General features: G+C 35.6%; 1 protein-coding gene across 1 annotated transcript in view; it reads right to left on the reverse strand.

The window, feature by feature from the left end:
- The window catches only part of LOC114253308 (uncharacterized), a 32,066-nt gene extending 25,713 nt beyond the window's left edge, over positions 1 to 6,353 (reverse strand). Inside the window, exon 1 of the mRNA XM_028188141.2 lies at positions 6,034 to 6,353. Coding sequence (XP_028043942.2) covers positions 6,034 to 6,109 — 76 coding nt within the window. The 5' untranslated portion in view covers positions 6,110 to 6,353. The remainder of the gene's footprint in view (positions 1 to 6,033) is intronic.
- Positions 6,354 to 27,954: the final 21,601 nt, after the last annotated feature.

Raw genomic sequence — 27,954 nt, forward strand, 5'->3', positions numbered from 1 at the left:
GAGGCGCATCTGTCCCTGCTACCTACCCTACTGCACCATAAGCACGTAATTTCACACAACATTTTTTTGACATCTTCGTTGAACACACAAAACACTGATAGTAGAATGGGTATGTATGTCGTATCACTCTTGTCAGAGCGGTCGTGGTCGTCATCCAATATCGTTGCTGTGGGCAGATGTTATGCACCTCACGAGCAATCGCCACTCCTCGCGGATAGGTAGGTACTAATAATTTGCCTATATCTGCCGCGAAGTAATCATTCGTTATAGGACATGATAAATTGAAACCTCAACCTCAACTCTTAAGACTGGGCAGCAGCTGGGCTATATTGCTATTGCTACGCAATATTATAAGGAGTTGTACACGAGCAAAAATGATAAACCTGCCACGACTACGACAGATGACATGCAAGATACTGAACCTATACCACCTATTCTAAAAGAAGAAACAGAAAGAGCTATCACTACGCAGAAGTCAGGAAAAGCGCCCGGTCTTGATCAAATTACCAATGAACTTCTCAAAACATTCATGCCGGTAATAGTCCCTAAACTAACCAATTTGTTTAACGAAATAATAGCAGCAGAAGTCATCCCAGAAGACTGGGTGAGATCAGTGATAGTTTTGTTGCACAAAAAAGGAGACAAAAGAGACATTAACAATTATAGGCCAATAAGCTTAATGTCTAATATATACAAGATCTTTTCTAAAATACTATTGTTTAGACTAACTGTTACCCTTGACGAAAACCAGCCAAAGGAGCAAGCTGGATTTAGGAGCAATTTCTCGACCATTGACCACATACACGTCCTACGCCAGATACTTCAGAAATATAGAGAATACAACAAAACATATTATTTGGGTTTTGTAGATTTCAACAAGGCGTTTGATTCCTTGGAACACCACTACATATGGGAATCATTAGAACAACAAAGGGTCCATAAAAAGTACATACGCATCCTAAAAAATATTTATGGGAAAAGCACAGCACAAATAAAGCTTGAAAAATTAGGTGAAGAGTTCCCAATAGAAAGAGGCGTCCGTCAAGGTGATCCTATTTCGCCGAAAATATTCTCAGCAGTGTTGGAGTTGATCTTTAGGAAACTGGATTGGGATAATTTCGGACTTAACGTGAACGGAGACAAACTGAGTCATTTGAGATTCGCTGATGATTTAATACTTTTCTCCGAATGCCCGTTGATTTTGGAAAAAATGCTACAACAATTAGCAGATGAAAGTGCAAATGCAGGGCTTACTATGAATATAACAAAGACAAAAGTAATGAGCAATTCCTCACAAAAAAACGCTATTGCAGTTAACAATCAAGAGTTAAAATACGTAAGTGAATACGTTTATCTGGGCCAATTAGTATCACCGACAGAGAGCATGCAGAAAGAAATAGAAAGAAGAATAGCAAACACTTGGAAGAAATTTTGGTCATTGAGTGAACTAATGAAAAATAAGGAAATGCCTATGGCAGAGAAACGAAAAGTCTTCAATGTTTGCATACTGCCATGTCTTACATACGGATGCCAGACATGGGCCTTAACTGAAAAACAACAAAATAAATTGAATATATGTCAGAATGGGATAGAGAGAAGCATATTGGGAGTAAGAAGAAGGGATAAAATAGAACTAAAAAAGATTAAAGGAGAGACTAAATTTGGAAAAGTTCAATCAATATGCAGAAAATTAAAATGGCGCTGGACGGGACATATGATGAGAGAAAAGAAAGAAAAATGGACCAGAATAATAACGGAATGGTACCCTAGAGAAAACAAAAGAATCAGAGGAAGACAGCCGAAGCGATGGGAAGACGACTTGAAGCAAGTAGCTGGGTCAGGATGGTTACGTATAGCAAAGGACAGAAGCAAATGGAAATCCTTAGAGGAGGCCTTTGTCGAAAGACAAGCTGTTAAGAGGAGAGATAAGCCGAATGCCGAGATATGTTTTAGTATAAGTTAATTTTATAGTTTTCTTACCTCTATTGTTATCATTTTATGTTTAGTTAAATAAGTTAAACTCTAACAGCAATAAAGGCTTATTTATTTATATCTGCCGCGTAGTAATCATTCGTTATAGGACATGATAAATTGAAACCTCAACCTCAACTCTTAAGACTGGGCAGCAGCTGGGCTATATAAGGAGTCCGGTAACTTAAAATTAAGTCGCGTCATCACATCTGCTTGTATGCAACCATTAAAAAATAAAAATGCACAACAAAAGCATCAATGCACCAAGAATCCTATAAGCTTCGAAATATATACATATTATATTACGTAAGCTCGAAGCTCTGTCGGTAATCAGTCGATTAAGAAACATGCCACGACCAAGTTCATTACGGGAAAGAAAGAATGTTCATACACGAACTTCATTACCATATCTGAAGAAGAAAGTTTAATTGAGTTCCGAAGTTTGTCCAAGCGAGTATTGTGTTAGATCGTAGCGCGTACCGCTTAAATGAGCTACGTAGGTCAGAACTCGTAGCTCGTAGCGTCTATCCGTAGCAGGTTTGATTTGTAGTGTCATTACACTTTATGATGCTTATTTTACGTTATTATTATATTACTAGTGGTCACCCGGTAGTCGAAATTCGACTATAATTAATTTAAATTCTAAATATTAATATATAAATTGCACAGGAGATGATACCATTTTCATAAATTTTCTCGAGTCGAGTGAAAAAAAAACATTAAAATATCAAACTTATGAAATTACCGTTTTTAAGCTATTGCATAGATTTTATCGCGGGCCTTGAGCGCGGCGACCGAATCATGAAATTCCATAACGAAAAAACCTTACACCCCTCACTCCGCCTACAATGTAGCTCGCGTTCAACACATTCACACGTTGCGCTTGTGTAGTTTGTGAATAAGCGCGTGGCGAGACGTCACACTGCATGCGCATCATGAAAAGTCTGCCCATCTCTCTCTCGCGCGGTCTAGCTTATGAGTGTGAAGGGGACCGTTAAGGTTTTTCTTTTATTAATGTTTAATATAGCGGGGTCTTGTTTTATTATTATTTTAATATTAAATTATCATTGTCTAATTATAATTGCATAAGTTGATAAAAAATGCTGGGCAATAGCTTTACCGCGGCAGTTCCCGAGTGCCACACGTTTTTTTTGTTGCCCTTGCAGGCAGACGAGCATATGGCCCACCTGATGGTGAGTGGTTACCGTCGCCCAAGGACTTCAACAATGCCAGGGGCAGAGCCAAGCCGCTGCCTACCGTTCAGTATACAGAAAGTTCAAGTTTTTTTTCGCCCTTTATACGTCCTTGTTGACTTTACTTTTCGGACGACTTTGGGGTTCATTTTTTAGGGTTCAAAATTTCCATGGCCGAAGAGCTCAAATTAATAAGGAGATGCGTGTTCATCTGTAGTGTTCACACTGTAAACATAATTATTGTTTTGATACGTTTGTACAGCATTACTACAGCTACAGAATTTGTATTCCAAATTTACTGTTACTTTTATTGTGTCGTCCATGTTGATGAAAAAAATACAAATGTAGTGAAAACAATTTTACTGGTGGTAGGACCTCTTGTGAGTCCGCACGGGTAGGTACCACCACCCTGCCTGTTTCTGCCGTGAAGCAGTAATGCGTTTCGGTTTGAAGGGTGGGGCAGCCGTTGTAACTAAACTTGAGACCTTAGAACTTATATCTCAAGGTGGGTGGCGTATTTACGTTGTGGATATCTATGGGCTCCAGTAACCACTTAACACCAGGTGAGCTGAGAGCTTGTCAACCCATTTAGCACCCATAGAGCGAAAAAAAAAGAAAAAAAAAAACACAAAACAATAAACATATTAATGAATATGAAAATGAAATTTTTTTTTTTTTTAAATTAAATTCATTTGTATTCAAAATTTATTGCTAGCCATACATAAATTATGTTTCAAATGTATAAGTATTGTAAAACGGCAACTTCTGTGACCTAATTACACACGAAAACGTCAAACGATTTTTAATTCTCGGCTTCAGAAAATATGAAATTCTAGTTAAAGCTAAAAAAAAATTATTTATTAGATTGGTGGACAAGCTCACAGCCCGCCTGGTTTTAAGTGGTTACTGGAGCCCATAGACATCTACAAAGTAAATGCGCCACACGTCTTGAGATATAAGCTATTTCCTATTCCCGCCCCGCCTATTTCCGCCGTGAAGCAGTAATGCGTTTCGGTTGGAAGGGTGGGGGTAGCCGTTGTAACTATACTGAGACCTTAGAACTTATATCTCGTGGTGGGTGGCGCATTTACGTTCTATGGGCTCCAGTAACCACTTAACACCAGGTGGGCTGTGAGCTCGTTCATCCATCAAAGCAAGAAAAAAAAAATGAAAAAAAATTATACATACCAAATGCGCTAAAATCATAATGAGGGTAGGACGTCTTCTGGGTCCGCACGGTAAAGTACCATCACCCTGCCTATTTCTGCCATGAGGCAGTAATGCGTTTCGCTTTGAAGGGTGGGGCAGTCGTTGTACTGTAAATACTGCGACCTATTAAAACCTATGCATCTCTCGTAACGGGTGGCGATATTTACGTTGTAGATTCAGGGCCTCCGGTAACAACTTAACACCAGTTGAGCGGTGAGCTAGTCCATCCATCTAAGCGATAAAATATATACACATATATGTATACCGTTTCTAAAACCTTTTATATTTATGTTTACTGATGCTTGTTTTAAGTCGTCGTGGCCTAAAGGATAAAACGTCCGGTGCATTCGTATGTAGCGATGCACCGGTGTTCGAATCCCGCAGGCGGGTACCAATTTTTCTAATGAAATACGTACTCAACAAATGTTCACCATTGACTTCCGCGGTAAAGGAATAACATCGTGTAATAAAAATCAAACCCGCAATTATAATTATAATTTGCGTAATTACTGGTGGTAGGACCTCTTGTGAGTCCGCACGGGTAGGTACCACCGCCCCGCTTGTTTCTGCCGTGAAGCAGTAATGCGTTTCGGTTTGAAGGGTGGGGCGGCCGTTGTGACTGTGCTGGGACCTTAGAACTTATATCTCAAGGCGCATTTACGTTGTAGATGCCTATGGGCTCCAGTAACCACTTAACACCAGGTGGGCTGTGAGCTCGTCCACACATCTAAGCAATAAAAAAAATAAAAAAATGCTCTTTATCATAATAATCCCTATGTCAATCTACGTATATTAAACTACCTCTTTCCGAAAACCACAAAAACCGACGGTCTTTTTAAGAAATTTAAGCAAAAAAAACTTCATAACACACACTGTGCAATTGGGCCATTGTAAGCCCATACGAGCTGTTACTATCAAGTTTTTCTTTTGCTTAGATGGGTGGACGTGCTCACAGCTCACCTGGTGTTAAGTGGTTACTGGAGCTCATATACATCTACAACGTAAATCCCGCCACACACCTTGAGATATGAGATCTAGGCTCTCAGTATAGTTGCAAAGACTGCCCCACCCTTCAAACCGAAACGCATTACTGCTTCACGGCAGAAATAAGCAGGGCGGTGGTACCTACCCATGCGGGCTCATAAAAGGTCTTGATAGGACTTCCAGTGCTTAGGTATTTATGTACCAAGATGCTTATTTATGCCGCGAAGAGGTCATGCGTACCAACCATTGTAAAGAAAGCACAAGTGAAATACCTTTACGAATTAGAATTATTTAAATCAAGACCAACTTTATTGGTAAGTATATTCACATATTTAAAGTCTCAAAATTTTGTTTCAAACTATAATATTTATAACAAAGAAACACATTATAACCGTTAATTAAAAACCTTAATAAATTTCTACAACCTGTTGCACTGCATTGCAACAAATTAAAATATATTCAAACGTCACGCTTTATTAAAGACAACAAATTCATAAAACGAATTAAATATTACATATCGCATGTGTAATTAATTACACACACACACACACACACACACATAATACTGAGTACTTATCTCTTACGCTAAAACCGCGCTGTCAAAATGTTATAATGCCATTAGCCGAGGCCACGGGCAGCCCACGGTAATTATGTTAGTAATAAATCTCACACAGACCTAAATTATCTGAGCCGGTGCAGGAAGGGCCCGCGAACACCAGGAAAACCGCCAACACTACCGATAAACCATACATGTTTACATAATACCATTAATTAATTAGAATGTTCTAAAGTCATCGATATAACTCATGTTCAGTATAACGAATACGACACTAGCGGAACATTCTGACACTGATTGATGCGAAAATACGCGCGAAAATTCTCGCGTGACGTTTGTTGTCACGTGGCGGACCGCGTGGCTATGCGTGTCCGCTAAAAACAAACGTGTAGCCACATTGAGTCCGGACGTCCAACTGACGACTGACGCGAGTCGGCGATACAAACGCTCTACGACTATTGGACACGAACTCACGGCAAGCCCATCAATTTGGCCTGACGTTTCAATGAGAACCCTTCCTTATTTTCCCTGGAGAGAAATTAGGGTGGTCCAAGCCGGCTATAATTAAAAAAAAACCTGTATCGATTAGGGCAGCTTAAACTTATATCGCGGTGGTAAAAAGAAGGTATTAAGAAAAGTTTCCTCTTTGTTACGCTAAAGCTGAATGTGTAATGAATGAATACCTAAAATCTGAAACGAATTAAAATGCGCGTTAATGTCTACTTAAGTTAAGCCCCAAAAGGACTTCACACGAAATGTTACCTTTACATTCTGAATTTAAAATATTTTCTTGTATTTTCAGAACAGAAATGACTCAAGCAATCATTTCTATTCTTTCAACGCGTCTTATTTGTTTACCAATAATATTTCATGAACTACAAAAGCTACTAAGAAATTTCATGTTTACGTAAACACTCACGTCTCTAATCCCATCAAGGAGTAGATAAAGCCGTTCGTTTTGTGGCGAGATAAACAAGACAAGATGCGAACTCATTACGTTTTTAATATAAAAAGATTTATCATGTTTTTTTTTTTAAGTTAAACTATAAATATCTTGACAGTTAAGGCCACCTTTTTTAAATATTTCTTTTTAGATGTCACTGTCACATGTCATACTGTCCATTATGCCATAGTGATTTTTTTAAATTGGCACAAAAATCATTCTTCAAATATAGGGTTAAACACGAAAATTATATTCAACAAAATAACCTACATGTGGCTATATAAATTAATTAATTAATTGAAATAAACAGGTAAACAAACAATATCACGGCACCATATTGTAAGTTAATCACCGAAGTCCACAGATACTGTACTGTGATCACTAATACCTTAAATAATCAATCACATTTTAATATATGATAAATGAGTTAGTAGTAAGTGATGCGAATTCAAAACGGCCCTACTTGGACACACTACAAGTATGTAATAACATTGCCAAGAACTAAGATAAGCAGCGTTATCGTCCATTCCAGACCCTGATGATACAAGGCAAAATATATACCTACTTTTGCCACATACCATCATGCTAGTGATGCGCAGTAAAAATAAACTTGACCCCGGTGGGAGGTATTACAATTGTATTAAGGAAAAAACAGACTCATCTCAAACATTTGTTCATATTACTCTCATTGAGACGTACGATATAAGTCGCAAAGAGTACTCGAATCGCTTTGTAGCCTCAAAGATTCCAAAAGATCAGATGCGTAAGTAGACTTACGATGAAGGACAATAAAAGAAAAACACATCTGGTCTTGTTATTCACAAGAATAGGAATTCATATTTTACATTGTATTGAATCAGCATTGCAACGAAGAGCGAAATATTCGTAAAACTCTGCATTGGCTATTGTCGCCTGTTTTCCTAGAAATCCACAGGCCAAACTATACAAAATAAGAAAAATCACAGTTAGTTTGGAGCCTTAACGTCTGTATTGCCTTGGGAACATCGATCGATCCTGCAACAGATGCTGCCACCCCTTATTCACAGCTCGTTAATCTTCTGCTATATTTATTGGTGCTTCCAGCAATATTAATGTATAAATATCAATAATTCTTTCATAAGAAGATTTTCTCTCTATGATAATTATTGCAATTTAAATCAATAAAAACAAAGTACTATTTCGGCGGACAGAGAAAACTGTAGAGTCATGTATGCTTTCTGATCGAAACATAAAGGTTGTATTTATTTATAGAAATCACAAATTGACTAAATAATGAAGTAATATGGTTGAAATAGGTGGTATTACACAATCATAAAAATTACCAAAATATGAAATAATTATGAAAAATATCCCAGCACAAAATTATTTAATAATTTACCTTTATTCCATACTTTTCTACAGCTCAAAAAAAATTCAAACTACAAAACTATTTTTTCATTAGTAGTTAATTGAAAAAAAAAGTTGAATAAAACTACTCAGAAGTACGCACCTATTTGACGAAAACGAGTTTGGCATTGAATTATAACAATAAATCATAATTACAATCAATGATTATTACACTAATCACAATAAATCTTACAAAGCAGTTTAAAATAATCAAATCATCTCAATCAATCAATAAAAAATCAAATAATCTCATCGAATAAAACTATATTGATTGTATGTAAGTAACTGTTTCACCATAAACATTCAATTGTCGTTTTTTCATTACAGATCGGACATTCAAATAACATATAAACACCGAATGCCAAAATACCTTTGTTCGTGCCCGCAAACGAGTGCTTTCAAACATCGAACTATTTCGTGATAAAAGGTAAGGCCTTTTACTTTCGCACGGAGGGCACTTTGTTTCGGCATCCGTTAAAATATTTGTCGAGACCCTTTTGACAATTTCCTGTAAGACTGCTTTCGCTGGGATATTGGAATCATTGGAGGCTCTACCAGGGGGAATGTTTAACGTGAATTATAAATATTTTCAAATGAATTTTCGAGGAATCTAAGATCACGGATTTGTTACGGACGAGTTTAAATGTTGTAATAATATTATTGTTTCACCTATTATCAAAATGTGTGCCAATTTCAAAGTCTTCATAGTTTGCAGGATGAGACGCCCGATGCATTCGTATCGAGCAATACGACTACACCGGTGTTCGAATCCCGCAGACAGATATCAATTTTTCTAATGAAATACCTACTTAACTAGTGTTCACCAATGATCTCCACGTTGAAGGAACATCTTCTATCTAAATATATAAAAATGAATTGCTGTTCGTTAGTCTCGCTTAAACTCGAGACCGGCTGGACCGATGTGGCTAATTTTAGTCTTGAATTATTTGTGGAAGTCCAGAGAAGTTTTAAAAGGTAGATAAATATGAAAATTGTCGGAATTAAATAAAAATAACAATTTTGTTTTCCCTTTAATGTGTCCCGCGTCGGACGGATTCGTTTTGTTTGTATTAAGTTTATTTTATACAAAAGTTTAGGTATTTTATTTGTCGACTGAGGCACTACGAAGTCTGCCGGGTCAGCTAGTTGTGTAATAAATATCAAACCTAACAAAATCATAATTTGCATAATTACTGGTGGCAGGGTGTGTTGTAAGCCCAAAATGGGAGGTACAACCGCCCTGCTTATTTTCGTTGTGAAGTAAGGGTTCCGTTTCACCTTAAAGTTTGGGGCAGCCTTTGTACTGTAAAAACTGAGACCTTAGAACTCGGTTCTCAAGGTGGGTGGGGGTGGTACTTATGTCGTTGATCTATGTGGACTCTGGTAACCATTTAACAACAGGTGGAGCGTGACCTCGTCCATTCATCTAAGCAATAAATAAAACTTTTTCTAAATATCTGTACCTAGAGCCGGTATACATTTTTTGACAAAAATAACATGATCATACATTGAAGAATGTTCACAGATAATTTTAATATTATTTCCAACGTCAACATCTTCAACGTCTTACTAACAGTAATATAAATTTTAGGAAAGAACGCTTAATATACGAAGTTTCCGTTTTCGATTTTCTTAAAAAAAAAAACACCGCTAAAAAGGTTTTGTTATTATCAAACTCTGACTCGATAGAAACTGCTCTGAAGTCTTCGAAAGAGTTGAAACTTTGAATATTTCAAAAGAAAAGAAAATTGTTTTTGTTTAACACAATTCAAAAATTACAGAAATTTATTCGAAATTCACGTTGATTAAGTGAACGAACAAAAAATATATTTAATTTAAAAACTAACAACATTAGACATCGGTAAATGAATAAAAATTAATTAACTGAATAAAACACTAAAATAAATTTCTGAGTAAGTGGCTTTTAGTTGTACAAAAGCTCGATTTGCGTTCTATAACGCGAAGTTCTACGAAATGGCATTTGGCCGTGATGAATAAGCTCTATTAGCAGTGAAAATAAACAAACCGAAACCGCTATAAAGTTCATTGAATAATGATTCGAAATCGCATTAGGAATGTTAAATTAACAGTTAATAGAGTTTAAATAGACTTTTTTAGTTTTTTTATTATAGTACCTTAATAAAAACATTCTAAGAACCGGTCACAATTCTCGTCGAACCCATCGAATGCGACGAAGGGTTCGTCGTGCAAATCAACTCACAGCCAGTAGCCTCAAGGGATTATGCTAGCTTCACTGGACGTGTAGCTCACGGTGCTTTATCTGAAAGAATTTGCTAACATCCGCCCTAACAAGAGCAGTGCAAAGCTCCGCTTAATTTCCCATTGAAATCGTGACTCACTGAGAAGGTCTATGGTTTGGTCTATGGGTAAAGTTGCGCGTCGAACTCTGATAAAAACGGCCACTGGATCGACCAGTCTGTCTATTGAAATTAGAGTGCTTTGAAGAACTCCAATACACCAATTCTTGAAATCGACGAACGACGGTTAGATCCCATAACATATAAACAGGATGCAATATTCCTTTTTGGCAGCCTATTTACAATACATTATACTATATTATAGTTATGGTCCTTAAATATCATAATCCAAAACTCCATACACATTTCAAACGGGCCCCCCGTAAGCCGGCATCAACAAAGATTACACTGGCATTGCGTGTGCACGAACTTCAATAAAGAATACTATTATTTGAAAGTATAAAGGGAACACGCAAGCCTCCGCCTCGCGGGCAAAAATTCCATTATTTAATTTAACTAAACATGACATTATAGTAAATTCTTTCCCCCCATTATACATAATTTACGACCATGAAGACGATGCGTTACAGGATATCTTGAATCATTCACAATTGTACACGTAATAGGTGACGTGACGACATTACTCTTTCGATATTTGATAAATATGTTCTTCGTGTTTTTAAATTTTCAGACATCTTTCAGCTCACGACCCATCTAGTGTTAAGTGGTTACCGGAGCCCATAGACATGTACAATGTAAGTTTCGCCACCTCGGAACATGAGTTCTAAGGTCTCAGTTTTATCGTAACAACGGCTGCCCCACCCTTCAAACCGATTTTTTTACAAATTCGTCCCTTGATTACGAATTAAAAACATGAATTAAAAACTTCTTCTTCTTCGTTCTTGTAACAGTATTTATACTTTAATTTTCATTGCCGACTTACTGTTCCAGGTTTATTTGAATTTATTGTAAACAATAACAACAATGATTATTGTATTCAATAATTTGTATATATGTATAAGATTTGTAGGGAATTTCTAGTGAAAGTGAGTAGAAAAAAACTAACCTTATGGTAAGTGTGTAAGGATTTGGTAAATGAGTGAAAGAGGCATGTAGCGCTGTGAACGATGAGAGAATATAAAAATAACAAAACCTCATTCAACCACACAAGGCCACATTATAATTTAAAAAAATTGTGCAAAAAATAAAATATTTTTTTTTATCAAACAATTAATTAATTCAAACAATTTGATCTCTCATGAACCGAATGATCATGGTTCTGTACTCTTCGCGTATACGAACCGAATGGTACCCTTCGCATATACGAGTGTTACTGTGTTACTTATAATATTTGCTATGTGTATGTGCTATAATTCTCATGTTGTATTTGTTATTTTAGTTATGTGTTATTTTTTCTACACACACTCATCACTTTTTATTATTATTCTCATTATCCTCTCGCAGGTCTGCTGGAAGAGATTTCTCAAAGAAATAAGAAGTCCAACCACCAGTTTGCTCCATTCTTAGACCAGATAAGCGCTGACCACAGTCGGGTCGTCGCTTGTAGCTTTTAGCTGCGATTGATGCATGCTAAGCTTATCCTACCCTCAATTACTATTCTCAGTCCTAGCTGGTCCGGGTCCCTAAATGTGTGGGGGGGGGGGAATCCCAGCAGTGCCTTTGTACATAATTTTCCTATTACTCTGTACTGTGTCTTGTTTTCTGTGTGTACATAAATAAATAAATAAAAAATAAATAAATAAATAAATGTTAGGGGTGGACAACCCTTATCACTTAGAGGTATGAAAAATAGATAGTAGCCAATTCTCAGACCTACTGAACATGCATATAAAATTTAATACAAATCAGTCAACCAGTTTCAGAGAAGTATGGTAACTAATATTGTGACAAGAGAATTATATATATAAGATATACAGGAAGATGCCCAATGCAAACAATTTTTTATTGTGTAGCTGGGTCAACGATCTCACGGCTCACCTATTGTAACGTAGTTTTCAAAGCTCATGGACATCACTTTGAGATATGAGGTCAAAGTCACAATTATATTCAACTTTTAATCGAAACGCATGACTACTTCGTGGCAAAAATAGGCAAAACGGCAGTTGATACAGAACGCGTTATAATTTTATTTTATTGCTTAGTTGGGTGGACGAGCTCACAGCCCATCTGGTGTTAAGTGGTTACTGGGGCCCATAGACATCTACAACGTAGACGCGCCACCCACCTTGAGATAAAAGTTCTAAAGTCTCAGTATAGTTACAACGGCTGCCCCACCCTTCAAACCGAAACGCATTACTGCTTCACGGCAGAAATAGGTGGAGTGGTGGTACCTACCCGCGCGGACTCACAAGTGGTCCTACCACCAGTAAAAATGGCAGTGCAATGGCTGCAGAGAATGCATCAAGAAGTTTCCATTGTTATCAGATTTTCCGATTATACAAATAAATACTGGTTGGCGATAATAGTACTACTGAGATTTAATACTGAAGATATGGTTCTAGTCGAAACCACACAGCAATGTAATAAGAAAAACGTCATTCCAAGTTCCCGAGCTTAAAACATTGAGCTTCTCCACCGGAAAGATTACTCAAAGCTCGGCGTAGGAAATTGCGGGCACTTTGAATTGTGTCACGGACAGTTGGCGGTCGGTCTGATTGTCTGATTCGCATTGTGCCTTAAAAAACTGATAGTTTTACCAGTTTATCTTAAGGAATATTGTGAAATTGAATATCTCATGCTCTAGGCTTTTTTTTTAAAAAAATTATTAATTATATAGGGTCTTTAAAAAAATTATAATTCATTACATACATTAATAGATCAACCATCATTCAATTAGTGAACAGGTACAGAGTAGTTTTAATAAATGACAAGAAATAAAAGAGGAAAAAGAAACGAAAAATGTCACGTAAAAGTTTATTATAAGCCACGATATTATTATATATTATTATTACATACATATAAATATTATTATATAGCTACTATAGGCTATAGAGCATATAGCCTACCTGATGGTAAGTAGTCACCGTGGCACGTGACATCGACAATGAAAAGGGCACAGTCAAGTTGCCTATTTTAGTAATGACAAACAGTAGCGAATCAATTCCGAGAATTTCAGCAGCATCTTCTCTCGGCACCTGTGGTGTAACGTTTACATAAATATCAGACTAATCACATATTGATTTTGGTTTTATAACAACTATTTAACAAAAATTTAACCCTTTTAATATATCAACAAAATAATATGAAGTATAATGGCCTTGGTCAACTGACACTCAAAATAATAACCTTCGTTCGTTTATTTTTACAACTGTTTCATTAACTCTCTTTCTAGTATGCTATTGAAGTTACTTCTGCTTTACTTAATTTAGCTAGCTTCCGATGAGCTAAAAACTTGAACGTGCATTTTATCCGCAATTTGAAAATATTTTACGTAAATATACAAAAACGTATAATAAATAATGCAAAGTATAATGCCTTGGTCAACTGGCACTCAAAATAATAACCTTCATTCGTTTATTTTTACAACTGTTTCATCAACTCCCTTTCTAGTACGAGTATTTTATTGAAGTTATTTCTGATTTATTTAAGCTACCTTTCCAATGAGCTAAAAACTTGAACGTGCATTTTATCCGCAAATTGAAAATATTTTACGTTAATATACAAAAACGTATAGCGAATTTTCGTTTCGTAGACAAGACGAAAGGAACATTTTCTTATCGTTCGTTATTAATGAAAACAGCCCCGAGGGAAACTCAGCGTTGTAGTCCTTTTCGGTAGCACTATTTAATGTAAATGGGTATTTTAATACAGTAATATTGGGTTAACAAATAAACAAGGGCTTTATGAGTAATTTGGCGCACAAAAATTTAGTTCCAGATTAAAATAAACCCTCATTGTTTTGATGTAATTCACAGACCGCTTCATTAAAATCTATAATATGAAAACGAAGAAAAGACGTTTTCGAATCTTTAAAATCTCCTACCTCATATTCTGCATTATTTGTATAACGTAAACGCAAATTGTTTAGATGAACCCTTTATTCGGGATGTGCTTCGAAAATTTTTTTAAACTGGTTGTGCCATGACTTCTTAAATGCATAACAAGACTACATTCATTTTTACATGTACTGTATGAGAATCCAGGAGTAAACATTATCTGTTAATGGTAAGAGATGTATACGAATTTTATTATTTATATGCCTAATTATGTTAGTAACCTCGAGGGGTTATCGTAGCTTCTATGGACGCGTAGGCGTAGGCTCACGGGACTCAGCCTAGCAACTTTGTTAACACTAGCCCTAGCAAGGGCAGTGCTTCGCTGATTCTGCATCAGAGTCGTGACCCACTGCGAAGATTCGGCGAGAAACTCAGTGGGCTGTGCCTGTTAGTTAGGCATACGGCACTGACGTATCTATCTAGAGTGGGCACCACGGTTTTTCAAATTTTAAATTAATTTGGATAATAAACTATTTTGATATTTGTATTTTTTCCATATATCATCCGGCGTTGGAATTAACTCGAGATTAAAAGAGAGTCCTATCGGTAGATGCCTGTTTCGCTGTTCCTATGGCATTACTAATATCCACGATCTACCTTAGGCCCGTGGACAGGACAACGAAAATATCCTTGATTTCAAAATTACCCTGAAATTGCAGATTTCCCACCAGCATCGTTTTCCCATTTGTAGCCCAAGGCCTACAATAGCCTAAAATAGGATTTAGAGTAAGATGAAATAAAAAGTACGAAAGCCAGTGCTTACCAAAGCCAACGCTTCCCAAACCTTTTTATATTCTATCTCGATATGGCCATCGGACACTCTTGAAGAAAACTGACACAAATCTTTTTTCCCAAGCTTTTATTAGCTCGATATGTGTATGTATGTAACGAAATATTTGGACCGAATTTTCACCGTCTTTAACACGTCCGACTAACTTGAAATTTTGTGAAAAATAATTTTAATTAATAAATTATTTCAGTTTTTTTATATAAGCATATTTTAAACTACGCTTATTATAACAGATTTAGTTCTGCATACCGACGCACAGCCTAAACCTCGTAGAGCAATATTTAAGTGACTCGACCTCTCAAACTAAAATCAAAAATGACGTACGATATTTCACGTAATAGCCGTCCGGCCTGTTATTTACCTTCTGTATCTTATAAGATACATGTGAGAATATATTTTCGTGTGTACCCGAGACTGCGAAGTGTTTATTAGCGTCTTTGAGAATGCCTTGATTACGTACACGTGTTTATTTAGTAGCCATGTATCATACGTTTACGTTGCTTGTACTCAAGTTGTCTGCGTTTGCAGGAAGCCGTGCATCAATGTTGATTTAACGTCTCAAGCTATTTACTAAAGAGAGAGAGTATTCTGTATTGTAAACCAAAAAAATAAATAAACAATGCGATACATTTAAAAAAAAAAGTATAATTTGCGGCTTTATCGCTAAGAGCGATCTCTTCCAGACAACCATCAGGTGGGAAAGAATCGTTTGGAAACTAGTTACACGCGGTGTACCAATTAATTTACATATATATATATACACACACACACATACATATACATACACAAATTCCTTACATATATACATACATATTTATACACAATGTAACGTAATAATAATTTTGCTTCTTTACACATAAATAAGAATAAACAATTTACATATAAAACATACTTAAAATACCTATGAAACATAAATATACAATTGAAGTAAATACCAATTTCAGAATCTACCCTAACACAAATAAAGCTGGCACTTGAATATGTGGTCTTACATTTACAATGCAAAACTGAATGGCTAGTTTTTCAGTACATTTCGAAATGCAAGCGCTTGTAACTAAAGATTATTGGGAAGCCAATACACTAATTGTGAATTAATGACTCTGTAGCTTTAAGACGGGCTATAAGCCAACGCGGGTAGGTACCGCTATTCCGCCTATTGCTGTGACAGTCATGTGTTCCGGCTTGAAGGATGAAAATATTTTTTTTTCTTTTTCTTTTAAAACAATCACGCCACATTAACTGGTCCCGTACTAAGTTCGTAAAGAACTTGTGTTACCAGAGAACGGAAATAAATGTAAGTGTTTTATTATACACATACATATATTTAATATACATCCATAGCCCTGGAAAAGACATTTTATATTTATCATACAAATATCTTCACTTGGCGGAATTCGAACCCGCGACCCCCTTATGTAGTGACCATGTCACTTACTACTAAACCAGACGGCCGTTAAATCTTGGATTATCTCTTGGTTCAGGTGACTACTTCGCAAATGAGCCGAGAGTTGGTTCTGTTTTCAGCACGATAAAGAAATAATAAAAAATAAGCTTGCATTGTCACTATAGGTTTACGACAGTTCAACAAATGATAGACATTTAATTCAAAGTAAATAATTATCTAAAATAATAATGATAATGTGCATTTTTGTTCCTTTATATTCGTATATAAACCTCATGGAACATACATGCAACTTTTAAAGTACTATTATAATTACCAAGTCGCACACTCCTTCGTGAGCGCACTATGCATCCAAAGGAGTGCCAAGTTATTTTATTCACGCGATACAGTTTTTAGTCATTCGTCTAAGTAAAAACTGTATATTTGTGGATATAATCAAATTTGTGTTTTGGAACGAAGATCCTTATGGGACGATGCGGACGGGTACACTAACCGGGAAAAAACGTTCGTAACGTAAGATTTTAATTAGTAACTAGCGACCCGCCCTCGCTTCGCTTCGGAAACTTTAAATTTTATTATTGATAGCTGAGTCCCGCGATGTTACCCGCGGTTATTTCCGTACCGCGGGTGACGCCGCGGGGCGAAGCTAGTCTTAAAAAAGTAGACTAAGTTACTCCTTATATTATCAGCTACCTATCATTGAAAGTCTCGTCAAAATCGATCCAGCCGTTCCAGAGATTAGCCGGAACAAACAGACAGACAGACAGACAAAAATTGTAAAAAATGTTATTTTGATGTGTGTACCGTATATATATTCATATGCATGTAGCAAAAAGCGGTTATTTCAATATTACAAACAGACACTCCAATTTTATGAAATGTATAGATGCACACAGTGTACGACTTAACTTTGTAACGTATAAAAAAGTGCATATTTTTATTATATATTTTTTATAAATCATTGTGAATAAAATAAAGTTGATAACTTTGTAAAGTAGTTTTATTTTATTTTTATCAATAAAAAAACCATGATCAAAAATGTATACCCGAATAATTATTTTCTTTATACCTCGAATAGAACTTAAAATTAATATTTTTATAATAAGGAACTTCGTTCCTATCCGGTGTCCCACGACACCACACATTTTTTTTTTGTCATTCTTACTATTAAACGTAGTACCAAACTCACTACTGACTTTAAAAAAACGTACTCTATTATTCTGTAATTCCGATATATAAGAAAAGCTCTAAAATTAAGGAAAAAACAATGATAAAGCCAAGAGATCCCTCGCCGATAAATCCTCATATTCCCATCATCCTTCAAATTTAATAGTACTTTAAATAATGTATCCATTTATCTACGGTCCTAGGTATAGTCAAGCGGAAATATTACATTTTCGGTTGTCTGATTCAAGCCGAAACTTCAGCGGATTACCTGTCGACGCGGCGGAAGGGACCCCATGTTTTTCCCTTTGACATCCATCATGGACCGGTCATGGGAGCAATGGGCTGTGAATTGTTAAGGACCTTTTGCGATCACACACATTTTTCATTCTTTCATCATAATGATTTTTACCGAGGAGTTTCCGGCCTATCTATTGACTGACTGGTGCAGTAGTTAGCGCCTGACTGTTGCGCTGAGAGCCGTGGATTCGATTCCCATATCGAGCAAACATTCGTATTATGAACAGGTTTATTTTCTGTTTGTTTTAGGTGCTTATTGTCTTGTCAATCTCTGGTAGCCCCATAACACGGGGAATCCCAAATTGGGGCCGAATGAATTGGAGCTCATTCTAAAGCATCATCTGCGTACAATAGCAATAAAAAACGTAATCTATATATTATTACATATATATAAAAATGAATTGCTGTTCGTTAGTCTCGCTAAAACTCGAGAACGGCTGGACCGATTTGGATAATTTTAGTCTTGAATTATTTGTGCACGTCCAGAGAAGGTTTAAAAGGTAGATAAATATGAAAATACACGGAATTAAATAAAAATATCAATTTTGTTTTCCTTTGATGTGTCCCCCGTCGGACGGATTCCTTTTGTTTGTTTTAAGTTTATTTTATACAAAAGTTTAGATCTTTTATTTATCGATTGAGGCACTACGAAGTCTGCCGGATCAGCTAGTCGGACATAAAAACATAATCATAACAGCGTTCCGTGCACTCCGAGCGCTCGCTTTAGCTTCGCAGTATTAAACCAAAACGGGCCAGCACTAATGGAAGTTCTAGATCCTCGACGCTCAAGGGTGTCATTATCCTATTTCGCTTTTAGTGAAATTTCTCCAACTCCAACGCGCATTCTAATCGACCATAACAAAGTTAGGGTGTCCAAACAAACGTTTGTCATTCGATGTTTGCGGCGGCCGAGCTGTATCAGCTAAACCCTATATTGTTACAATATTTACGCTGCGACCGCTCAGTCGACTTAGGTTTGCTTAGGACGAATAGTTCCTGATTCGGCCAGTTTGGGGTATATTCAAACAACAATCTCGAAATGCGATACGACGGCCATTTTTGATACCAATATCGTTTTCGATGAGGTGTTTAAGGATTTTCGGTTAAAAATACAGTTTGACATCACCTGTCACACGCTCGGATAGCGAAGTATATCTGTATATTAATACGTGAAGGAAAAACTTTGTATCCCTTTTTACGAAAATTGCGCGGACGGAGGAGTATGAAATTTCCCACACTTATAGAGAAGGAGTGCAGAATGTTAATATTTTTTAAAATTATGCCTAAAAAATAGATTAAATCAATAAAAAAAAAACATTACACACACTACCATGTATTTGACGCAACACGCATGCATACTATTTATTGTCAAACTTTTGTTCTTGACAACTCTTGTTTTATGATATAATTAATATGTTTAATGAAGAATCGTTAATAGCAAATAGCAATCTAAAGAGAAAAGTCTTTGGGACTGCCTCGTTTTACTTCTACGATGTTGGCTCCGCCTGTATTCACATTTTAAAAGGTAACGATGGAAAAGCTACGGCTAGTAATGGGAAATACTTTAAATATTTCATTTGTAGGCATTTTTCTACAGTTAAGTTGCAGTTTGATCCAAAAAAAGTGTGATAAGTAAGTTGTGCACCTAATACTAGCTTTTATCTTAAAGTATAAGAACAATCACGCCCTCGGGCGATAGTACCTTTATTTGATAAAAATTTCATATTTAATTTTCTATACCCATAATAAGGTTTATGCAAAATTTTATGATTATAATTTGAGTAATTAAGACGGGAAAGCGTAAAAACCAGCTGAAAATTATAATAAAATTAATGTGAATAAAAAGGTTGCCTGTTGCAAATTAGGTTAGAGTTTATTTATATAAGTCTGTCTGACTAATCAGAAGATTTACATATTGATGCGACATATCCATCAGTTCATATTATTTGTAATAGTTCCTCTCTGTTCAGAATCGTCTAGCGAAGAAGGCCACCAAATACTCTATTACCACTTCTAATTTCTATTTTAAAACTTGCATATTTTTTAATTTGTTGTGTTTCATTATAAAAAAGTGCATCTAAATATCATCTGTGTGTAGTAGCAGTGTATTATTTTCTATTTTCCTGCCCACCTTGCTAGTTCCTAGCCCATCAGACGACAAAAACTCAGCGATCTTTGTAAAACTTTTAAATTTTAAACTATTTAATGGCGTTTACACTATTTTTTCTACGAGTATAATCCCCGGTATTGCCATATTACCTATAATATAATAATAGGTAATATATGGTAAAATCATAGTTTAAACACGAAACTCTGAAAATATACTAAAACGGAATCTGATTAATATATTTGAAATGATTTGAAAAATTTTAGATAGACAGCTTTCAATTTTTATGTTCAAATTTTTACGAGAAAATATTTCCTTGGAATACCCTTTATCCGACTGACGGACGATGAATTTTAACATCACTAAAATTGTACTTGAAATCTGACGAATTGCCGAAACCGGAGTGGTTCCTTCTGATGAGTGCTATCAACTGAAAAGGGGCTATTACGAAACTTTTGTTCCCGGACGGAATTCTGAGAAACCTATTCCTCAACACGTTATTGTGAATTTCTATTTGATTTCAAATTGGTTTTTCGTCTGAATTTAATTCAATTCGATTCCAAATATCAAATTGCCAGACCTTTTTGTAAACTAATTATCTTGGTTATCATCTCTAATAAAAAAACCATATACTGAATTATACTGAAATAGAAGAATTTTGTGGTATTGTGGTGGATCGTAAATTCCTGTTCCTTCAATCATTGATGCCAAAAAACACAGTGACAGTAAAGCAAGCTTCTTTTGAGAGATTTGTCAAATATAACAGATAACAGTACTACGAGTATTTGAACAATCACAGAATCGTTAAAATTAAATAAAAATGTTTAAGACGTTGACTGGCCAAATGAGCTTACGTTCTACTTGGTATTAGGTGATTGCTGGATAATTTTGAAGTTGCAAATGGAATATTAAAATTGGTGAATATGATGTATGGAAGTCTCCGTAAGGGTACGATGATTCTACCCAGATATTAGTAAGAAAACCTTTGTGGCAGAAGGTAGATTATCCGCACCCTTCATGTAAGCTCCGAATGTAACCCACTATTATAGAAATTAAGATTTAGTGAGACCGAGAAGAATAAAATAAGTAAGCGGAATAGAAGAAGAGATAAAGGAATCTATTCGCAATACCTCAAGTTGACCGATATCGAATAATTATATACCACTAGTTAGTAAACTAAACTTATATCAGTGTAGTATATATGAGGTACCTGTATCTGATCTCTTAAAATAGATAAAAGCACTAAAAATAAAACGACTAAGGTAGACAATTTGTAAAAGCTACAACTTAGTAAAATGTTTATATTTTTGTAATAGGTTATTCAACTGACTTTTCGCATTTCTTGGTGATATCTATACTAATATTATAAAGAGGAAAGATTTGTTTGTTTGTTTGTTTCGAATAGGCTCCGAAACTACTGGACCGATTTGAAAAATTATTTTTCCATTAGAAGCCGACATTGTCCCTGATGAACATAGGCTACTTTTTTTTAATTTTTTTTTTATATTATTTTTTTGTTTCATGTGTGTTTTAATGTTTCCGAAGCGAAGCGAGGGCGGGTCGCTAGTTTTAAATAAAAACAAGCTGTACTTACGAAAATTTTCTGTCACTAGTGTTCGCGGGATGATCGAAATTACTCACACATCATATTTTTGATTCCTTTCATCTACTAGGCTTTTTAATTTGTTCATGAAATTTTTAAAGAATAAACAAACTACGAATATTGATTGACAGAGCAGAAAAAGATTTACATAAATTGAAAAATAAACTGTCGTTGTTGTAGTCCTTGGGTACCCCGCTGGTACATGGGGCCTTCACAAGTTGTCTCCACTTGACCCTGTCTTGCGCTTGCTCCTTGACATCTCTCCAGGTCACGTTGGCAAGCCTCATCTCACTCTCTACGGTGCGTCGCCAAGTATGTACAGGGTGACCATGTCTTGTCCTGCCAAGCGGTTGCCACTCAAACGCAACTAGAGTGTAGACTGTGTCCTATCCAACACCATTTCCGATGGGCAATGTCTTGCGCGATGAGATTTTGGTCACATTCAGAAAAATAAACTATTTAAAATAAAATAAAATTGATGACGATAAATACGTTATTGATGTACGAGTATGTAGCTATTGAGCCAAACAAAATCATGTAAATCTAAACAAAATAGACAGAATAGGAAATGCTACTTCATTGCTTTGGCTGTTAGGTATTTGTATGTAAATAAATCACTGATATACTGATTACTGAATAAAGTAATGATCCAACATATTATTATACCTATAAAATGAGGAATTATCTGCCTTCAATTTACTCGAAATCACCAAACTCGAACTACGCCGTGTGGTGCTTAAGTATGTTTTCAAAACTTCTTAACTTTAACAACGTCATTATTCACACGGTCACCGACAGTAAAACGCATTGAGACGATGTCTCTTTGGAAATTTTGATTGCATTCTTTATTTTGTTCGAAATTAGTTTTCGCGGTTTGTTTGAATAATTCAATAGCTTCCTGCTCGTATCCATTTCGCCCAACGCGGAATACACTATTTTATACATTATACACAAAGTTCATATTTTCTTATTTTTATTTTTATAAACTTAAAATGCGAACAGCGAATTTAAATATTTTATCAGAGTTGTCAAATTTGTAACATTAAAATGTATTATTATATGGAACAGACTTCCGTCTAAACAAAGATACTCTATAAGCTTCAAATTTTCTTCTTCTTTCTTTCAAATTTGTATTTATTTTACTAAAACGACAAATCTAATGTTACTAGACATGCCTCACGACTTTATTCACGATTTATATATAAAAAAGATAACAAAAAAAATTTTTTTTTTCGGAAAATAAAACACGGAAAATAAGAGTTTTTGATGTACCTACCTCGTTGCATATATTAATGAAGAGTGAAATTCGATTACACTCTGCTTTAAGTATCGCTAATTTTATTAAAAGCAAACCCACAGACACAGCCTACTGAGTTTCTCGCCGAATCTTCTCAGTGGGTCGCGTTTCCGATGGTGGTAGATTCTGCGAAGCGCTGCTCTTGCTAGGGCCAGTGTTAGCACCACTCCGGTTTGAGCCCGTGAGCTCACCTACATGTTAGAGTGAAACTGATATAGCCTCTCAAGGTTATCGGCACAGGTAGGATTAAAAAAATTCGCGGTATTAAAGCATCGATTTCTTGGACTTATTTGAGTGCCACCTATTGCATCATATCTGAAGTGCCAACAACAACAATCATAAAATCATTTTGAAGTGAACTGTGAGCTCCCGCCTTCTAATAATCTACGGTAGTAAAAATACTAGGGCTCTTTCGTTCGTACGTAGGTATCGTTCCTTTTTGACTAATTAACACTATTTTAAATAAGATCGTAAAATGAGTTTGATTCGGGCGAAGAATCCCTAAGGAAATTCTAAGAATATTTGGCAGAACCATACAAAACCCTTTAATATTCCCGACTTGCTACACAGCTCATTTACCTTAAGAAAGAATATTATGTTATCTTTGTATTTTAATCTGAGAACAACAAAAGATTCCTCAACCTCTTTTTATTATGGAAAATTTCAATACTTCGTACAAAAAACACTTGAGAGAATTATTTTTTATTTTTGCCGTAAAAATACAGTCGACTTTAATCGAAGTTAAGAAATATTCTGTGTACATTTTTAAAGGAGTAGTTCATTACTTCTTTTGTAGAAGAAAATGAAAAAGCCAGGATTTTTTTTAATTTTATGTTCGTGCATTTGCTTCTACAGTAAATGAATATACTCTTTAATTCGCAGTAAAAAATAAACAATCTACAAAATCAAACTATTTTACTTACTTATTTTATTATATTTTTTATCAAGTACCAATTTCTCCAATATTTCTTCGATTTCTTTTATATTGGAACTGTAAACGAGTTTGCTATCAATAAAAAAATAGGAAACAGCCAGTTTTCTTAACTGTCAATAACAAAAACAATAAAGTGGAATTTAAAGGTACAAATACAATCTAAATCTTGAGGTATCAGTGATTACGGTAGAATTTCGAGCGCTAGGTATAAAAGTACCTCATTTCTTCTCAAGCAAGAGCAGCAAATGAGCTTAATTTTCAATACACTCATATCATTCATGTGTAATTTTAGCTGTATGAAGGCATAGTATCAAACTTACCATAGAACCGAATAATACCGTTGTAATAAATAGAATAATTATAAGGGAACTGGGCTATAAGTGAACTACCTATGTAATTAATTTAAAATTTAGGGTGGCTGGAACTGCGGCACGAATAGCAATGTTTTCAATATTGTATAGGGGCGGTAAATATGATACGACCAAAATGGAATAATGAACAAATACAATACTGCCGTCAATTCAACTGGTATTACCCAAGCGAAGCTGCTAACATTTTACTTTAACGAAATTCACCCCTTTGCCACCTACAAACAAAAGGATAGTCTTACATTTTTAATTGATATTAATCTATGAAATTTAAATTCGAAAGTAACTTTACAAAATTCAATAGAAGTTCGTTGACTGAAGTTGTTCATGTTTGTCCCTTTTGTTCTATATTTAAATTAGAAAATAATTAAACTTAAAATCTATATCTTATAAACTTTTACAATGCTCGTGCTCTATATTTTGACGTCACAATCCAAGTGCCAATTATACGCTTCTACCATATGATAGGCAATGAATGATACCGGATATCCTATATATATAATTATCTATATTATATGATATTTTTTTTTATTGCTTAGATGGGTGGACGAGCTCACAGCCCACCTGGTGTTAAGTGATTACTGGAGCCCATAGACATCACGAAAATGCGCCACCCACCTTGTGATATAAGTTCTAAGGTCTCAAGTATAGTTACAACGGCTGCCCCACCCTTCAAACCGAAACGCATTACTGCTTCACGGCAGAAATAGACAGGGTGGTGGTACCCACCCGCGCGGACTTACAAGAGGTCCTGCCGCCAGTAAAAATACGTCACTTGTTACAGTGAATGGTGGTTTAACAAAAATCCTAATGTTAAGTGGTTACCGTTATAACCCATAGATAAAATTTATGTACATATCTACGCTTAGTATTTCGACTATTTAATTTTTTTAAGCAGAGATTCCAATACCTTATCTTATATTTTCGGTTCCATCAGCAAAAGACGTTCGAAGAACTTTTGCGTTTGTATCTGGCTAAATATTTTAAGGGTATATGTAGGTAGTGAGAAACTCTTGTCAGCGCTAAATGTCGATTCTCAAGTTTCAGACTAACTCGGACTATCTACACAGTGTAACATGGAATATCTAAAGGGTGCAGTAATGTTATAGTCCCAGAGCGTTGAGCCTTGAAGTCATCGTGGCTTAAAGGATAAGACGTCGGGCGCATTCGTGTTGAGCGATGCACCGGTGTTCGAATCCCGCAAGCGGGTACCAATTTTTCTCCACGATGAAGAAATAACATCGTGTAATAAAAATCAAACCGGCAAAATTATAATTTGCCTAATTACTGGTGGTAGGACCTCTTGTGAGCCCGCACGGGTAGGTACCACCACCCCTCCTATTTTTGCCGTGCAGCAGTAATGCGTTTCGGTTTGAAGAGTGGGGCAGCCATTGTAACTATACTTGAGACCTTAGAACTTATATCTCAAGATGGGTGGCGCATTTACGTTGTAGATGTCTATGGGCTCCAGTAACCACTTAGCACCAGGTGGGCTTTGAGCTCATCCACCCAACTAAGCAATAAAAAAAAAGATTTGTTCCCATCAGTAACAAATTGCTATTTTTATTAACTAGAAAGAAATAAGGTCGTTAGAGACTTTGAATTTCATTGTATTATTCATCTAAACTTCGCCATATCTTGGAGGTGCAAACTAAAAAGTATTTTTTCAATAAATTTGAAACAAGGATATTATGTCTCACGAGTTCCTCTGTTCATTAACGTAAAAAAAATTGTAGCTCAAAAATATATAAATCCGATGAAAATATTCAGAGTAGAGTGACAATCAAAGGCTTATTACTTAAACAAGACAGCTTAATCATAATAAGTTGATTTAAACCTCCAAGCAGTATATCTGGCTCTTAGAGTATTAGGGTATAACATATGACGTCATGATCCGACAGAGGTGTGTTCAGTTGAACCTAAGTAATTGAACCGGTTCATGTGAATTCACAGACATTCGCAATAAAAGGAAACTTTGTAACATTTCAATATTGAATTTTGGCTTTTTAAGAACAATTTGAAAATTCACTGAATCGTGTATTAATCATTAATTTAAGTTATTTTCAAAAGTAATACTCTATAATATGTATCTTGCATAATTTTAAATAGTGTTTTTTTTGGTTGAATTTAACAACACAATATTTCGAATAATAAATATAAATGAGCACTTGTAGTATTGTTAGCCTACCAATGTTTCACCTGCAAATAACATCACAAAGGAATTGATAGCCACATTGAACTGTTATGATTAATTTTCTAAATTAGATTCTGGATAAATCGTGCGGATTACTATGCAGCAGCACACTCGATATTGAATGCAATTCCAATGAGACTAAGGTTTATAATTTTGTGTATCCGTTAACAATGTAAATTAAATATGCAAAAACAATCAACCACCATGCTATGAACATTTGTCGGTTATTAGTCTGCCATTTGGTTGAACGCCTTCCTCTATTATTTCGTTCATAAAAAACGATACAAAAAAAACGGGGAAATGTAACGGACGTGATGCCACAAGGATACCAGCTATTCCTCGCGGCGTACAAAGTTGTTACGTAATAAAAAAAACTAACGCGAATAAATCCAAACGCAAAAAAATCCTCGAAATTGCGCAAACTACGTTAACACCGCCCGCTTCGCACAAAGGCTACGCGAATCTGAGACTGGGAGATTCGGTTGTTTTGAATAGGCGCGCGATTTGTCACAACAAATTATTCAGACGCCTTGTCGCTTTGAAAAGGGTGTCTTTTTATTTCTCGAATGCGGAATAATTTCGGGAGCGACGATGATGTGAATTGGACTTATTAAGCGCCGGCTTTTGTCAGTAGTCAGTTACTGTTTTTATGACTTTGTTTTGATACCAATGAGCTGCATTGGGATTGTGTATTTTATTTATCGCGAATTAGTATTCAAAAAAACGAAACAACAGGAACCTATTTTTTATTATTTTTCAATATATAATTTTTATTAAGTTAGATTTAGATTTATTTATGTTAGAGGAAGTCTAAAAGTGGCACCTGTGACAAAGAAGTGGAGAAGTGCGCGTTTGGGATGGCATGGACATGTGATGAGACGAAATAAAATTGAGGTTGGTAAGAGAGTGTTAACTATGAATGTGGAAGGATATAGACGAAGAAGTAGACTTAAGAAGAAATGGATGGATTGCGTGAAAGAAGATATGTGTAAGAAGGAAGTGAGCGAATAAAATGTATATGATAGAAGAGTATGGAAGGAGAAAACATGTTGCGCCGACCCCAGGTGACTGGGAGAAGGGCAGGATAATGACGATATAATTTTTATTATTAAAAATAAAAGCAATCGTTCGTTCGAAAAAGTATGACTGAATACTAGTTTTCTGTTACATCCAACATTCGGAACAGACGTTCGTAAGAGTAAGGTACGAGAGAGTAAGTATATTTTAGTCTAAAAGATGAGACTACAAAAATAAGATTATAGAATACATATCCCAATGC

This window comes from Bombyx mandarina, chromosome 17 (genome assembly GCF_030267445.1).
Source record: "Bombyx mandarina strain Sakado chromosome 17, ASM3026744v2".
Lineage (NCBI taxonomy): Eukaryota > Metazoa > Arthropoda > Insecta > Lepidoptera > Bombycidae > Bombyx > Bombyx mandarina.